This window comes from Oncorhynchus nerka, linkage group LG20, assembly GCF_034236695.1.
Source record: "Oncorhynchus nerka isolate Pitt River linkage group LG20, Oner_Uvic_2.0, whole genome shotgun sequence".
NCBI lineage: Eukaryota > Metazoa > Chordata > Actinopteri > Salmoniformes > Salmonidae > Oncorhynchus > Oncorhynchus nerka.
Genome location: NC_088415.1, coordinates 15392875 through 15411262, shown reverse-complemented (window position 1 = coordinate 15411262; position 18388 = coordinate 15392875). Strand labels below are relative to the sequence as shown.

General features: G+C 44.8%; 1 protein-coding gene across 1 annotated transcript in view; it reads right to left on the bottom strand.

Moving 5' to 3' along the window:
- LOC115123110 (ERC protein 2-like) overlaps window positions 1-8210 on the bottom strand; it is a 513551-nt gene extending 505341 nt beyond the window's left edge. Inside the window, exon 1 of the mRNA XM_065005262.1 lies at window positions 7050-8210. Coding sequence (XP_064861334.1) covers window positions 7050-7733 — 684 coding nt within the window. The 5' untranslated portion in view covers window positions 7734-8210. The remainder of the gene's footprint in view (window positions 1-7049) is intronic.
- Window positions 8211-18388: the final 10178 nt, after the last annotated feature.

The following is an 18388-nucleotide window of genomic DNA, read 5'->3' as shown; positions in this document are numbered from 1 at the left end:
TACTAATGGGCTACGGTCAAATAGCTTCTCTATACACAGAGGTACCAGACAGGGCTGTCCTAACTAATGGGCTACGGTCAAATAGCTTCTCTATACACAGAGGTACCAGACAGGGCTGTCCTAACTAATGGGCTACGGTCAAATAGCTTCTCTATACACAGAGGTACCAGACAGGGCTGTCCTAACTAATGGGCTACGGTCAAATAGCTTCTCTATACACAGAGGTACCAGACAGGGCTGTCCTTACTAATGGGCTACGGTCAAATAGCTTCTCTATACACAGAGGTACCAGACAGGGCTGTCCTAACTAATGGGCTACGGTCAAATAGCTTCTCTATACACAGAGGTACCAGACAGGGCTGTCCTAACTAATGGGCTACGGTCAAATAGCTTCTCTATACACAGAGGTACCAGACAGGGCTGTCCTAACTAATGGGCTACGGTCAAATAGCTTCTCTATACACAGAGGTACCAGACAGGGCTGTCCTTTATCCCCCCTCCTCTTTGCACTCGTTATGGAACCACTGGCCGAGGCCATCAGGGTAACGCCTGCTATACAGGGGCTGCTCATTGGTGATGTTCACCATAAAATAAGCTTGTATGCTGATGATGTCCTGATATTCATCTCCAGTCCCGAGACTTCAATTACATCTCTTATTAATATTATTGAATTATTCAGCGGATTCTCAGGCTACAAGATTAACCTTACTAAGTCAGAGGCTATGCCACTTAGTAGCCTGCACTCTGTACCTAATACTTCTCCCCCCTTCCCTTTTAAATGGTCTCCCTCAGGTTTCATTTATCTGGGTATATTTGTAACTCCTAAATTCCAGCTAATGTACAAAGCCAATTTTGTTCCCTTGTTTGATACAATAAGACAGGATCTGGAGCGCTGGAACTCTCTCCCCATTTCTTGGTTGGGTAGAATATCCCTCCTGAAAATGAACGTTTTATCTAGACTACTTTACCCAATCCAAATGATCCCAGTATTACTCTCCAATAAGGTAATAAAGGATGTAAATGGATGGCTAAGCCAAGCCAAGACTTAAGATGGCAATATTGCAGCTGCCAAGTTCTATGGGTGGCTTGGACCTGCCCAATATCAAGTTCTATCAATGGTGTGCCCACCTTTGTTATATTTCTGACTGGATCACAAATGATGACTCCTCTATTTGGTTAGACATTGAGACTTCTCTTTCAAAATACCCCTTACAGGATCTTTAATTTTTCAGAAGTTTCAAGTCTGTAGAAGAACACTGCAATAATCCAGTTACACTTAACACACTCAAAGTATGGAGGTCAGTTCAACGCTTCCTGGGAAGGTCCAAACTAACCTCTGCTCTTACCCCAATTCTTAACAACCCAGATTTCAGTCCAGGATTGCTGGATGCTGGCTTTAACTTATGGCTTAATAAGGGCATACGCAGGCTAAACGACTTATTTGCTGACAAGATTTTGTTGTCATTTGAGCAGATGGTCGAGAAATATCGACTCCCAAAGCAGGACTTTTTCCGCTTCCTACAAGTAAGACATTATATTCTGGAGAGCACCACCTTAATTGGTAACCCTGATGTGTCTGTCATTGAAAGAATGCTTTTTTCCCACAAAGGAAAATGTCTGTAAGTCTGTTTTATGATACTTTATGGTCCTTTTCTGCTGTCAACACACAGAGGGTGAAACAAGTGTGGGGAAAGAATTGTCTGTTACTATTGACGAAGAGATGTGGGAGGACATTTGGAGATATGCAAAAACAATATCTATATGTAACCGTACTAGAGCAATCCAATTAAGAATAATACACAGATTGCATATATCCCCAAATCGCAGACATGCTTTTAGCCCCACTTCCTCTTCCCCTCAGTGTCTTAAATGCAAAACTGATACAGGCACCCTAACACATTGTTTATGGTCATGTACCAAAATACAAAGATACTGGTCTGGTGTCCTGCAAGAAATTGAAAAGATCCTAGGGGTCGATCTAGAATTGGACCCAGTTTCTTTACTGTTAGGTGTCCCTAGTAGGCATGTTACTTCTGTCTGTAAAAGGAGGCTTTACAACATCCTTACCTTCGCAGCGAGGAAAAACATCCTTTTACAGTGGATTAGTGATAAGGTTCCTTCTATTAAAGACTGGCATAAGATACTATTTGAATGGGTGCCACTGGAATATCTGACATGTACATTGCATTCTAAAACAGACCAGTTCTACAAAGTATGGGAACCTTATCTAAATTACCTAGAACCTGAGGTATCAGCTATTATGCTGCAAGGATTCTCTTAGAATGGCGGGGATCTATGTATTTCAGAACTACACGGTACGTTCCATGTGTGGAACCTAACCTCTTGGTTTAAACTGAGCTTTTTTGTTTAATTTCTGTTTGTAAGTTTGTTTAAAATGTATGTATTGAGGGACGCAATGATGGTGATGGGGTGGGAGAAGCACAGAGCGGGAAGAGGAAAATGGTGTACGTATGTATGGGTGTGTATATGTGTGTGTGTGCGTGCGTGTATGTATGCATATGTGTGTGTATATGCATGGGTATATGTATATGTGTGTATGTATGGGTATGTATGTATGTGTATGTATATGTGTGGGTATATGCATGGGTATATGTATATGTGTGTATGTATGGGTATGTATGTATGTGTATGTATATGTGTGGGTATATGCATGGGTATATGTATATGTGTGTATGTATGGGTATGTATGTATGTGTATGTATATGTGTGGGTATATGCATGGGTATATGTATATGTGTGTATGTATGTGTATGTATGTATGTGTATGTATATGCATGGGTATATGTATATGTGTGTATGTATGTGTATGTATGTATGTGTATGTATATGTGTGGGTATATGCATGGGTATATGTATATGTGTGTATGTATGGGTATGTATGTATGTGTATGTATATGTGTGGGTATATGCATGGGTATATGTATATGTGTGTATGTATGGGTATGTATGTATGTGTATGTATATGTGGGTATATGGTGTATATGCATGGGTATATGTATATGTGTGTATGTATGTGTATGTATGTGTATGTGTATATGTATATGCATGGGTATATGTATATGTGTGTATGTATGTGTATGTATGTATGTGTATGTATATGCATGGGTATATGTATATGTGTGTATGTATGTGTATGTATGTATGTGTATGTATATGCATGGGTATATGTATATGTGTGTATGTATGTATGTGTATGTATGTATGTGTATGTATATGCATGGGTATATGTATATGTGTGTATGTATGTATGTGTATGCATATGTGTGTGTATATGCATGGGTATATGTATATGTGTGTATGTATGGGTATGTATGTATGTGTATATATATGTGTGTGTATATGCATGGGTATATGTATATGTGTGTATGTATGGGTATGTATGTATGTGTATATATATGTGTGTGTATATGCATGGGTATATGTATATGTGTGTATGTATGGGTATGTATGTATGTGTATATATATGTGTGTGTATATGCATGGGTATATGTATATGTGTGTATGTATGGGTATGTATGTATGTGTATATATATGTGTGTGTATATGCATGGGTATATGTATATGTGTGTATGTATGGGTATGTATGTATGTGTATGTATATGTGTGGGTATATGCATGGGTATATGTATATGTGTGTATGTATGGGTATGTATGTATGTGTATATATATGTGTGTGTATATGCATGGGTATATGTATATGTGTGTATGTATGTATGTGTATGTATATGTGTGTGTATATGCATGGGTATATGTATATGTGTGTATGTATGGGTATGTATGTATGTGTATGTATATGTGTGGGTATATGCATGGGTATATGTATATGTGTGTATGTATGTGTATGTATGTATGTGTATGTATATGCATGGGTATATGTATATGTGTGTATGTATGTGTATGTATGTATGTGTATGTATATGCATGGGTATATGTATATGTGTGTATGTATGTATGTGTATGTATGTGTATGTATATGCATGGGTATATGTATATGTGTGTATGTATGTGTATGTATGTATGTGTATGTATATGCATGGGTATATGTATATGTGTGTATGTATGTGTATGTATGTATGTGTATGTATATGCATGGGTATATGTATATGTGTGTATGTATGTGTATGTATGTATGTGTATGTATATGCATGGGTATATGTATATGTGTGTATGTATGTATGTGTATGTATGTATGTGTATGTATATGCATGGGTATATGTATATGTGTGTATGTATGTATGTGTATGCATATGTGTGTGTATATGCATGGGTATATGTATATGTGTGTATGTATGTGTATGTATGTATGTGTATGTATATATGTATGTGTATGTATGTGTATGTATATGCATGGGTATATGTATATGTGTGTATGTATGTGTATGTATGTATGTGTATGTATATGCATGGGTATATGTATATGTGTGTATGTATGTGTATGTATGTATGTGTATGTATATGCATGGGTATATGTATATGTGTGTATGTATGTGTATGTATGTATGTGTATGTATATGCATGGGTATATGTATATGTGTGTATGTATGTATGTGTATGCATATGTGTGTGTATATGCATGGGTATATGTATATGTGTGTATGTATGGGTATGTATGTATGTGTATGTATATGTGTGGGTATATGCATGGGTATATGTATATGTGTGTATGTATGGGTATGTATGTATGTGTATATATATGTGTGTGTATATGCATGGGTATATGTATATGTGTGTATGTATGGGTATGTATGTATGTGTATATATATGTGTGTGTATATGCATGGGTATATGTATATGTGTGTATGTATGGGTATGTATGTATGTGTATATATATGTGTGTGTATATGCATGGGTATATGTATATGTGTGTATGTATGGGTATGTATGTATGTGTATATATATGTGTGTGTATATGCATGGGTATATGTATATGTGTGTATGTATGGGTATGTATGTATGTGTATGTATATGTGTGGGTATATGCATGGGTATATGTATATGTGTGTATGTATGGGTATGTATGTATGTGTATATATATGTGTGGGTATATGCATGGGTATATGTATATGTGTGTATGTATGTGTATGTGTATGTGTGGGTATATGCATGGGTATATGTATATGTGTGTATGTATGGGTATGTATGTATGTGTATATATATGTGTGTGTATATGCATGGGTATATGTATATGTGTGTATGTATGGGTATGTATGTATGTGTATATATATGTGTGTGTATATGCATGGGTATATGTATATGTGTGTATGTATGGGTATGTATGTATGTGTATATATATGTGTGTGTATATGCATGGGTATATGTATATGTGTGTATGTATGGGTATGTATGTATGTGTATGTATATGTGTGGGTATATGCATGGGTATATGTATATGTGTGTATGTATGGGTATGTATGTATGTGTATATATATGTGTGGGTATATGCATGGGTATATGTATATGTGTGTATGTATGTGTATGTGTATGTGTGGGTATATGCATGGGTATATGTATATGTGTGTATGTATGTGTATATATATGTGTGGGTATATGCATGGGTATATGTATATGTGTGTATGTATGGGTATGTATGTATGTGTATGTATATGCATGGGTATATGTATATGTGTGTATGTATGTATGTGTATGTATATGTGTGTGTATATGCATGGGTATATGTATATGTGTGTATGTATGTATGTATGTGTGTGTATGTATATGCATGGGTATATGTATATGTGTGTATGTATGGGTATGTATGTATGTGTATGTATATGCATGGGTATATGTATATGTGTGTATGTATGTGTATGTATGTATGTGTATATATATGCACGTAGATATGGGTAAGTGTATATGTGTGTATGTATGTATGTATGTGTATGTGTAGTGTATATGTGTGTATGTATGTATGTATGTGTATGTATATGCACGTAGATATGGGTAAGTGTATATGTGTGTATGTATGTATGTATGTGTATATATATGCACGTAGATATGGGTAAGTGTATATGTGTGTATGTATGTATGTATGTGTATGTATATGCACGTAGATATGGGTAAGTGGGGGCTGTTTTTCTTTTTGTTCTGTGTGCTTTGTCTCTGTTGTTGTATCTCTTAATATGGGTGAAAATTGTGAAATTTCAATAAAAATACTGTTACAAAAGAAGCAATAAAACAGGCCAGTTAGACTAGTTGATTATCTGGAGCATCAGCATTTATGGGTTCGATTACAGGCTAAAAATGGCCAGAAACAAATAACTTTCTTCTGAAACTCGTCAGTCTATTCATGTTCTGAGAAATGAAGGTAATTCCATGCGAGAAATTGCCAAGAAACTGAAGATCTCGTACAACGCTGTGTACTACTCCCTTCACAGAACAGAGCAAACTGTCTCTAACCAGAATAGAAAGAGGAGTGGGAGGCCCAGGTGCACAAATGAGCAAGAGGACATTAGAGTGTCTAGTTTGAGAAACAGACGCCTCACAAGTCCTCAACTGGCAGCTTCATTAAATAGTACCCGCAAAACACCAGTCTCAACGTGCTTCTTTAATCAGAACAGTTTCAGCTGTGCTAACATAATTGCAAAAGGATTTTCTAATGATCAATTAGCCTTTTAAAATGATAAACTTGGATTAGCTAACACAACGTGCCATTGGAACACAGGAGTGATGGTTGCTGATAATGGGCCTCTGTACACCTATGTAGATATTTCATTAAAAAGACAAATCTGCCATTTCCAGCTACAATAGTCATTTATAACATTAACAATGTCTACACTGTATTTCTGATCAATTTGATATTATTTTATGGGGATTTTTTTTTGGCTTTTCTTTCAAAAACAAGGACATTTCTAAGTGACCCCAAACTTTTGCACGGTAGTGTATGTCTGTCTAAAAAACACCCAGAAACCCATTGGGATACATTATTCATTTTTACACAGAAACCTCCAGGCAGACGGTGTGGATGCTTTGTCCCCATGTTAAGACCATCATGGGCCTTCATCAAGCCTCCCTCCCCCAGTTATTCTCACCTGGTCCTCCTCTGGAGAGGCCCACTTCTGTTCCTTCAGGATGGATGTAAGGGTTCCCTCCTCTTTCCTCATCCCTCTGTCTCGACTTTTCACCTCCGGGCTCCAGAAGTTCTTTCTACTGTTGACAGATGAGCTCATCCTCCCTTCTCTCCCATCCCTCTCTCCATCCATCTCTCTTCTCAGCAGTTCATTCTCTCTCTGCAGCTCCCTGAGCTGAACCTGGATGTCTTCTCCCCCTCCTTCTCCACCCCGTCCAGCCTGCCTCAGCAGCCCTGAGGGCCCCCCTGCCTGGAGGTGCTGGGTGTGGCTCTGGTCCCCATAGCCCTGGCTGTCTGATGTGGTGGTGATGTTGGGGCTGCTGCCCAAGGCTGTGGTCCGGCCCGTGTAGGAGGTTCTGCTGGTGGCTCTGCCCAGAGTCATGGTTCCTTTAGGGTATCCCCCGGAGGAGGCCAAGGCATCGCGGTCACTTAGGTACATGGGGCCGGAGGTTGCGTAGGCTGCGTTCAGGGACTGGATGTTCTCCATAGACAAGGTTTTACCCCCTGACCCTGTCCCGGCCGACTTTGACCCTGACCCACTAGCCACGCCAAGTTTACGGTACCCCTGCTTCGGGTTCTTCTGTAACTTAGTTGATCGTGCGGAGCTGCCCTCTCCATGCCCAGTGCTTCTGGCACTGTCATGCATCCTGCTCTGATGATGGCTGGATTCTAATGTGGAAACATGGCAGCTACATGCTCAGAAAGAAAAACAAGTGTCTAACGAGGTGCCGTCTTTCTTGTCCTCGGGATCCTTATGTTTTTGGACTAGGATTTGTTTTACTCGCTGCCATTCGTCTCTGTCACTGGTGGTTGGAGACAGTCACAGTTCCAACACAGCAGGCTGCTGATCTCTCATACAGGCTGGTCACTATTCTGGAGCTCACTGCCACACTGGAGGGTACCATGGATACTGTGGAAGAGAGCAGGAGGGAGGGAAATAAAAATAGACGGAAAGAGGAAGAGAAAAGATGGCGCCAATCAACAAAATCACACCAGACAATATCACCCCTGAGAGAACTGTGCTATTTCAATTGAGAAGTGAGATCTTAGACAGGTCTAAGCAGGCAGGAATCCTGTGGTATTGGGTTCAGAGTGGGAGTGGAACTCTACTCTATGCTGAAAAGCTTTCTCTAGGTCTAGGCAACCCCTAATTAAACCCACATGCGCACTGTATAACCACATAGAGAGATAGAGAATGAGGGGAGACAGCGTCAGGTTACAGAAATAGATGGAGGAGAGGAGAAACTGGGAGAGGGGGATGATGAAGATGAAATAAAAGAGTGTGAGAGAGAGACATGGGTACTGAGAAGAGAAAGAGAGTGGAGAAACTGGAAGACAGATGGAGACAGGGTAAGAGAGGAGAGAGAGAGGGAGAGAGAGAGACAGGGTAAGAGAGGAGAGAGAGAGGGAGAGACAGGGTAAGAGAGGAGAGAGAGAGAGAGAGAGAGGGAGAGAGGAGAGAGAGAGACAGGGTACGAGAGGAGAGAGAGAGAGAGACAGGGTAAGAGAGGAGAGAGATAGAGAGAGACAGGGTAAGAGAGGAGAGAGAGAGAGAGAAAGAGAGAGAGAGAGAGACAGGGTAAGCGAGGAGAGAGAGAAAGAGAGACAGGGTAAGCGAGGAGAGAGAGAGAAAGAGAGACAAGGTAAGCGAGGAGAGAGAGAGAGAGACAGTGTAAGTGAGGAGAGAGAGAGAGACAGGGTAAGCGAGAAGAGAGAGAGAGACAGGGTAAGCGAGGAGAGAGAGAGAGAGAGACAGGGTAAGCGAGGAGAGAGAGAGAAAGAGAGACAGGGTAAGCGAGGAGAGAGAGAGAAAGAGAGACAGGGTAAGCGAGGAGAGAGAGAGAAAGAGAGACAGGGTAAGCGAGGAGAGAGAGAGAAAGAGAGACAGGGTAAGCAAGGAGAGAGAGAGAGACAGGGTAAGCGAGGAGAGAGAGAGAGAAATAGGGTAAGCGAGGAGAGAGAGAGAGAGACAGGGTAAGCGAGGAGAGAGAGAGAAAGAGAGACAGGGTAAGCGAGGAGAGAGAGACAGGGTAAGCGAGGAGAGAGAGACAGGGTAAGCGAGGAGAGAGAGACAGGGTAAGCGAGGAGAGAGAGAGAGAGACAGGGTAAGCGAGGAGAGAGAGAGAGAGAGAGACAGGGTAAGCGAGGAGAGAGAGAGAGATAGGGTAAGCGAGGAGAGAGAGAGAGAGCGAGACAGGGTAAGCGAGGAGAGAGAGAGAGAGACAGGGTAAGCGAGGAGAGAGAGAGAGAGACAGGGTAAGCGAGGAGAGAGAGAGAGAGACAGGGTAAGCGAGGAGAGAGAGAGAGAGAGACAGTGTAAGTGAGGAGAGAGAGAGAGACAGTGTAAGCGAGGAGAGAGAGAGAGAGAGAGACAGGGTAAGCGAGGAGAGAGAGAGAAAGAGAGACAGGGTAAGCGAGGAGAGAGAGAGAGAGAGACAGTGTAAGTGAGGAGAGAGAGAGGGTAAGTGAGGAGAGAGAGAGAGAGACAGGGTAAGTGAGGAGAGAGAGAGAGAGACAGGGTAAGAAAGGAGAGAGAGAGAGAGACAGTGTAAGCGAGGAGAGAGAGAGAGAGAGAGAGACAGTGTAAGCGAGGAGAGAGAGAGAGAGAGACAGTGTAAGCAAGGAGAGAGAGAGAGAGAGAGAGAGAGAGAGAGAGAGAGAGAGAGAGCAGAAACACAGACTTCCTGAAAGAAATTGATGATGTTGATATTGTAGTACTACAGGAAACATGGTGCAGAGGTGATGTTTCCACTGCCTGTCCACTAGGTTATAGGGAGATAATCATACCATCCACTGGCTGTCCACTAGGTTATAGGGAGATAATCATACCATCCACTGGCTGTCCACTAGGTTATAGGGAGATAATCAACCATCCACTGGCTGTCCACCATCCATCCACTGGCTGTCCACTAGGTTATAGGAGATAATCATACCATCCACTGGCTGTCCACTAGGTTATAGGGAGATAATCATACCATCCACTGGCTGTCCACTAGGTTATAGGGAGATAATCATACCATCCACTGGCTGTCCACTAGGTTATAGGAGATAATCATACCATCCACTGGCTGTCCACTAATCATACCATCCACTGGCTGTCCACTAGGTTATAGGGAGATAATCATACCATCCACTGGCTGTCCACTAGGTTATAGGGAGATAATCATACCATCCACTGGCTGTCCACTAGGTTATAGGGAGATAATCATACCATCCACTGGCTGTCCACTAGGTTATAGGAAGATAATCATACCATCCACTGGCTGTCCACTAGGTTATAGGGAGATAATCATACCATCCACTGGCTGTCCACTAGGTTATAGGAAGATAATCATACCATCCACTGGCTGTCCACTAGGTTATAGGGAGATAATCATACCATCCACTGGCTGTCCACTAGGTTATAGGAAGATAATCATACCATCCACTGGCTGTCCACTAGGTTATAGGGAGATAATCATACCATCCACTGGCTGTCCACTAGGTTATAGGGAGATAATCATACCATCCACTGGCTGTCCACTAGGTTATAGGGAGATAATCATACCATCCACTGGCTGTCCACTAGGTTATAGGGAGATAATCATACCATCCACTAAATTAAAGGGAATCAGACAGGGCAGAGACTCAGGGGGAATGCTAATATGGTATAAATATGAACTAATTAATTCAATCGAATTGATCAAAACAGGAGAATTCTTTATATGGTTAAAAATCAACAAGGAGGCTTCTTGACAGATAAAAGCGTCTTCCTCTGTGCCTCATACATTCCCCCCTCAGTCACCCTACTTCAATGAAGAGAGTTTCTCCATTTCCTCCACATACATTCCCCCCTCAGAGTCACCCTACTTCAATGAAGAGAGTTTCTCCATTTCCTCCACATACATTCCCCCGTCAGAGTCACCCTACTTCAATGAAGAGAGTTTCTCCATTCTAGAGGGGGAAAGTAGTCACTTTCAGGCCCAAGGCAACGTACTGGTGGAGACCTGAATGCTAGAACAGCAGAAGAACTAGACACTATTAACAGTCATGGGGGTAAACACCTACCAGGAAGCAACAACCTTTCCCTCCCCACATACCCCCACAGAAACAACTATGACAAAGTGAAAAACAAAAATGGAGTACAGCTCGTGAAGCTCTGTCGAACACTGGGTCTGTACATAGTCAATGGTAGGCTGAGAGGGGACTCTTTTGGTGGGTACACCTACAGCTCTGTCGAACACTGGGTCTGTACATAGTCAATTGTAGGCTGAGAGGGGACTCTTTTGGTGGGTACACCTACAGCTCTGTCGAACACTGGGTCTGTACATAGTCAATGGTAGGCTGAGAGGGGACTCTTTTGGTAAGTACACCTACAGCTCATCCCTTGGCAGCACCACTGTAGACTACTTCCTCACCAACCGAAACCCAGAGTCTCTCAGAGCCTTCACAGTCAGCCCACTGACACCTCTCTCAGACCACAGTAAAATCACAGTGTATCTGAGAAGAGCAGAACCCAACCATGAAGCATCACGGCCCAATAAATTACATTGTACAAAACAAGCCTATAGATGGAGTGCAAACAGTACAGACATCTACCAAAAAGCAATTAGTAGCCAAAAAATACAATCTCTCCTGGACAACTTTTTAGCCTTAACATTCTCCTTCAGCAATGAAGGTGTAAATTTGGCTGTTTGGAACATAAACTTTATATTTGACAATTTAGCCTCCTTGACTAATTTAAAGAAGCATAAGATCAAACCAGAAATAACAGATAATGAAAAGTGGTTTGATAAAGATTGCAAAAATCTAAGAAAGTCATTGAGAAACAGGGCTGCCCAATAAGTCCAACACTATTTAACATCTACATTAATGAATTGGCAAAAACATTAGAAGAATCGGCAGCACCTGGTATCACCCTACACAACACTGAAATCAAGTGTCTGCTGTACGCAGATGACCTGGTGCTGCTGTCTCCCACTAAAGAGGGGTTACAGCAGCACCTAGCTCGTCTTCACAGGTTCTGTCAGACCTTTGCTCTGACCGTTAACCACAGGTTCTGTCAGACCTGGGCTCTGACCGTTAACCACAGGTTCTGTCAGACCTGGGCTCTGACCGTTAACCACAGGTTCTGTCAGACCTGGGCTCTGACCGTTAACCACAGGTTCTGTCAGACCTGGGCTCTGACCGTTAACCACAGGTTCTGTCAGACCTGGGCTCTGACCGTTAACCACAGGTTCTGTCAGACCTGGGCTCTGACCGTTAACCACAGGTTCTGTCAGACCTGGGCTCTGACCGTTAACCACAGGTTCTGTCAAACCTGGGCTCTGACCGTTAACCACAGGTTCTGTCAGACCTGGGCTCTGACCGTTAACCACAGGTTCTGTCAGACCTGGACTCTGACCGTTAACCACAGGTTCTGTCAGACCTGGGCTCTGACCGTTAACCACAGGTTCTGTCAGACCTGGGCTCTGACCGTTAACCACAGGTTCTGTCAGACCTGGACTCTGACCGTTAACCACAGGTTCTGTCAGACCTGGACTCTGACCGTTAACCACAGGTTCTGTCAGACCTGGACTCTGACCGTTAACCACAGGTTCTGTCAGACCTGGACTCTGACCGTTAACCACAGGTTCTGTCAGACCTGGACTCTGACCGTTAACCACAGGTTCTGTCAGACCTGGACTCTGACCGTTAACCACAGGTTCTGTCAGACCTGGACTCTGACCGTTAACCTAAAAAAACAAATATAATGATATTCCAAAAAAGGTCTGGAAATAAGGATGACAAATATAAATTCTATTTGGACACAGTTCTATTAGAACACAACAAAAATACACATATCTAGGACTAAATATCAGCAACACAGGTTGAATGAGCTGAGAGACAAAGCAAGAAGAGCATTCTATGCCATTAAAAGGAACATCAAAATCTAAATTCCAATTAGAATCTGGCTCAAAAATGTTCAATCAGTTATAAAACCAATTGCTCTATATGGCAGTGATGTATGGGGTCCAATCTCTAATTATGAATTTACCAAATGGGACAAACATCAAATCGATATACTGCATGCAGAGTTTTGCAAGACTGTATTGCAAGTGCAAATAAAAACTCCAAATAACACATGTAGAGCAGAATTGGGCCAATACCCCCTCCTCATTCGAATAGAAAAAAGAGCCATCAAATTTTACAACCATCTAAAAACAAGTGACCCCAAAACATTCCATCACACAGCTTTACAATGTCAAGAGATTAAACAAGAGAAGAGTCCCCTCAGCCAGCTGGTTCTGAGGCTCAGTTCACTAACCCAAACCAACCCCATAGAGCCTCAGGACAGCAGTCAGCCAGCTGGTTCTGAGGCTCAGTTCACTAACCCAAACCAACCCCATAGAGCCTCAGGACAGCACTCAGCCAGCTGGTTCTGAGGCTCAGTTCACTAACCCAAACCAACCCCATAGAGCCTCAGGACAGCACTCAGCCAGCTGGTTCTGAGGCTCAGTTCACCAACCCAAACCAACCCCATAGAGCCTCAGGACAGCACTCAGCCAGCTGGTTCTGAGGCTCAGTTCACCAACCCAAACCAACCCCATAGAGCCTCAGGACAGCACTCAGCCAGCTGGTTCTGAGGCTCAGTTCACCAACCCAAACCAACCCCATAGAGCCTCAGGACAGCACTCAGCCAGCTGGTTCTGAGGCTCAGTTCACCAACCCAAACCAACCCCATAGAGCCTCAGGACAGCACTCAGCCAGCTGGTTCTGAGGCTCAGTTCACTAACCCAAACCAACCCCATAGAGCCTCAGGACAGCACTCAGCCAGCTGGTTCTGAGGCTCAGTTCACTAACCCAAACCAACCCCATAGAGCCTCAGGACAGCACTCAGCCAGCTGGTTCTGAGGCTCAGTTCACTAACCCAAACCAACCCCATAGAGCCTCAGAACAGCACTCAGCCAGCTGGTTCTGAGGCTCAGTTCACTAACCCAAACCAACCCCATAGAGCCTCAGGACAGCACTCATCCAGCTGGTTCTGAGGCTCAGTTCACTAACCCAAACCAACCCCATAGAGCCTCAGGACAGCACTCAGCCAGCTGGTTCTGAGGCTCAGTTCACTAACCCAAACCAACCCCATAGAGCCTCAGGACAGCACTCAGCCAGCTGGTTCTGAGGCTCAGTTCACCAACCCAAACCAACCCCATAGAGCCTCAGGACAGCACTCAGCCAGCTGGTTCTGAGGCTCAGTTCACTAACCCAAACCAACCCCATAGAGCCTCAGGACAGCACTCAGCCAGCTGGTTCTGAGGCTCAGTTCACCAACCCAAACCAACCCCATAGAGCCTCAGGACAGCACTCAGCCAGCTGGTTCTGAGGCTCAGTTCACCAACCCAAACCAACCCCATAGAGCCTCAGGACAGCACTCAGCCAGCTGGTTCTGAGGCTCAGTTCACCAACCCAAACCAACCCCATAGAGCCTCAGGACAGCACTCAGCCAGCTGGTTCTGAGGCTCAGTTCACCAACCCAAACCAACCCCATAGAGCCTCAGAACAGCACTCAGCCAGCTGGTTCTGAGGCTCAGTTCACTAACCCAAACCAACCCCATAGAGCCTCAGGACAGCACTCATCCAGCTGGTTCTGAGGCTCAGTTCACTAACCCAAACCAACCCCATAGAGCCTCAGGACAGCACTCAGCCAGCTGGTTCTGAGGCTCAGTTCACTAACCCAAACCAACCCCATAGAGCCTCAGGACAGCACTCAGCCAGCTGGTTCTGAGGCTCAGTTCACCAACCCAAACCAACCCCATAGAGCCTCAGGACAGCACTCAGCCAGCTGGTTCTGAGGCTCAGTTCACCAACCCAAACCAACCCCATAGAGCCTCAGGACAGCACTCAGCCAGCTGGTTCTGAGGCTCAGTTCACCAACCCAAACCAACCCCATAGAGCCTCAGGACAGCACTCAGCCAGCTGGTTCTGAGGCTCAGTTCACCAACCCAAACCAACCCCATAGAGCCTCAGGACAGCACTCAGCCAGCTGGTTCTGAGGCTCAGTTCACCAACCCAAACCAACCCCATAGAGCCTCAGAACAGCACTCAGCCAGCTGGTTCTGAGGCTCAGTTCACCAACCCAAACCAACCCCATAGAGCCTCAGGACAGCACTCAGCCAGCTGGTTCTGAGGCTCAGTTCACTAACCCAAACCAACCCCATAGAGACTCAGAACAGCACTCAGCCAGCTGGTTCTGAGGCTCAGTTCACCAACCCAAACCAACCCCATAGAGCCTCAGAACAGCACTCAGAAAATCTGGCCCAACCAAATCATCACAAAACAAAAAGAAAAATATATATCACATTGGAAAGACCTATTTGGCTCTAAACAGACAGTTGGAAGACTAGACACCATTGACTAGGTACAGACTCACAAAAACTTAAATGGCTGCCCATTTGGCTCTAAACAGAGAGAGGACAGGCTGGCATGGTGGACAGGCTGCCCACAGGCTGGCTATCTGACCACCTGGCTGACTGGCTATAGAAAACCAACCTGGGAAAACATTGACTAGGTACAGACCAACCTGGCTGCCCAGTGAGCACAGGCTGGCTATAGAGACCGGTCGTCACAGACCAACCTGGCTGCCCAGAGAGGACAGGCTGGCTATAGAGACCGGTCGTCACAGACCAACCTGGCTGCCCAGAGAGGACAGGCTGGCTACCAACCTGGCTGCCCAGAGAGGACAGGCTGGCTATAGAGACCGGTCGTCACAGACCAACCTGGCTGCCCAGAGAGGACAGGCTGGCTATAGAGACCGGTCATCACAGACCAACCTGGCTGCCCAGAGAGGACAGGCTGGCTATGGCTGCCCAGAGACCAGGCTGGCTATAGAGACATCACAGACCAACCTGGCTGCCCAGAGAGGACAGGCTGGCTATAGAGACCGGTCGTCACAGACCAACCTGGCTGCCCAGAGAGGACAGGCTGGCTATAGAGACCGGTCGTCACAGACCAACCTGGCTGCCCAGAGAGGACAGGCTGTGCTCACTCTGCTCCAGGGGAGAGGTAGAGACAGAACTGCATTTCCTATTACACTGTGACAAATACACAGACCTAAGAGAATATTTATTTCCTAAAATTATAATTCAATACAAAGAATTTGAAACTATAAAAGATGAAGAAAAAATTAAATATTTATTGGGTGAAAAGCCCAAATATGTGTCCTCCTGCCACAACCTGAGGGACAGCCAGTGAAAAGTGCAAAGTAATGTTGATAATATTTCCCATCTTGTTTTGTTTTGTCTTTCATACCATGTCATGTGTCTTCTCAGTCATGTTGACACTGGTCTACTACCATTGAGAGAGACAGAGACAGAGAGAGAGATAGATAGATAGAGAGAGAAAGAGAGAGAGAGACAGAGAGAGAGAGAGAGAGAGAGAGAGAGAGAGAAAAGAGAGAGAGAGAGAGACAGAGAGAGAGAGAGAGAGACAGAGAGAGAGAGAGAGAGAGAGAGAGAGAGACAGGGTAAGCGAGCAGATGTCAGGAACATATACAGGATTCTACTCTCCACAACATTACCTTCACTCCAAATCAAAACTCAAGACCTACAACCTGATTTTAGACAGAATTACAGAATACATTTACATTACATTTAAGTCATTTAGCAGACGCTCTTATCCAGAGCGACTTACAAATTGGTGCATTCACCTTATGACATCCAGTGGAACAGCCACTTTACAGTAGTGCATCTAAATCTTTTAAGGGGGGTGAGAAGGATTACTTTATCCTATCCTAGGTATTCCTTAAAGATGTGGGGTTTCAGGTGTCTCCGGAAGGTGGTGATTGACTCCGCTGTCCTGGCGTCGTGAGGGAGTTTGTTCCACCATTGGGGGGCCAGAGCAGTGAACAGTTTTGACTGGGCTGAGCGGGAACTGTACTTCCTCAGTGGTAGGGAGGCGAGCAGGCCAGAGGTGGATGAACGCAGTGCCCTTGTTTGGGTGTAGGGCCTGATCAGAGCCTGGAGGTACTGAGGTGCCGTTCCCCTCACAGCTCCGTAGACAAGCACCATGGTCTTGTAGCGGATGCGAGCTTCAACTGGAAGCCAGTGGAGAGAGCGGAGGAGCGGGGTGACGTGAGAGAACTTGGGAAGGTTGAACACCAGACGGGCTGCGGCGTTCTGGATGAGTTGTAGGGGTTTAATGGCACAGGCAGGGAGCCCAGCCAACAGCGAGTTGCAGTAATCCAGACGGGAGATGACAAGTGCCTGGATTAGGAACTGCGCCGCTTCCTGTGTGAGGCAGGGTCGTACTCTACGGATGTTGTAGAGCATGAACCTACAGGAACGGGCCACCGCCTTGATGTTAGTTGAGAACGACAGGGTGTTGTCCAGGATAACGCCAAGGTTCTTAGCGCTCTGGGAGGAGGACACAATGGAGTTGTCAACAGTGATGGCGAGATCATGGAACGGGCAGTCCTTCCCCGGGAGGAAGAGCAGCTCCGTCTTGCCGAGGTTCAGCTTGAGGTGGTGATCCGTCATCCACACTGATATGTCTGCCAGACATGCAGAGATGCGATTCGCCACCTGGTCATCAGAAGGGATGTAGAGACAACAAGGACTCTGAGTCAGCTAACATAAATCTCTATAAGTCTGGAACAGTAATGGTACAGGGCAACACCAAACAGTTTCAGCTGGACTTTCAACTAATCAAGGAAGTAGCCCAGCAGGAGAAGCTCTCCCTTGAGAAAGATACCCCCACCCAGAGCGGGTCAGACCAGACCTCTTCATTATATAACCCCACAGACAAGCAACCCCAAGCGGAAATTAAACCTCCCAGCACAGAGTACTACCCCCTCATTGAAATGAAGGATACATTTACCCAGCTGGAGGTAAGGCAGGTGGAGCTGGAACAGCAGGTGATTACACTCCAGTCAGCACAGACCCAGACAACAGTTCAGCACAACAACACCCCCTTAACTAGACCTAGAGAGCTGGAGGTGGAGAGAGACATATCTGCACTCTGGACAGTTGTGAGACAACTTCAACAGGAGAAAGAGCAGGATCAGGAAAAGAACAGAGCTCTCGAGGAGAGGATCAGACTGCTGGTGGAGGAGAGGTTGAGGGGGATGGAGGAGAGGTTGAGGGGGACGGAGGAGAGGTTGAGGGGGACGGTGTGTGACAGAGAACAACCCACTAGAGAGGTGGCCACCCCCACAGAGAAGCCAGCAGAACAGCCCACCTCAGCACCCGACAAAAGTCTCGACACCACAGCAGAACAGTCCACACCAGACCCTGACCATAGAGTCGACATCACAGCAGAACAGACAAATGAAGAACCCCAAGCCCA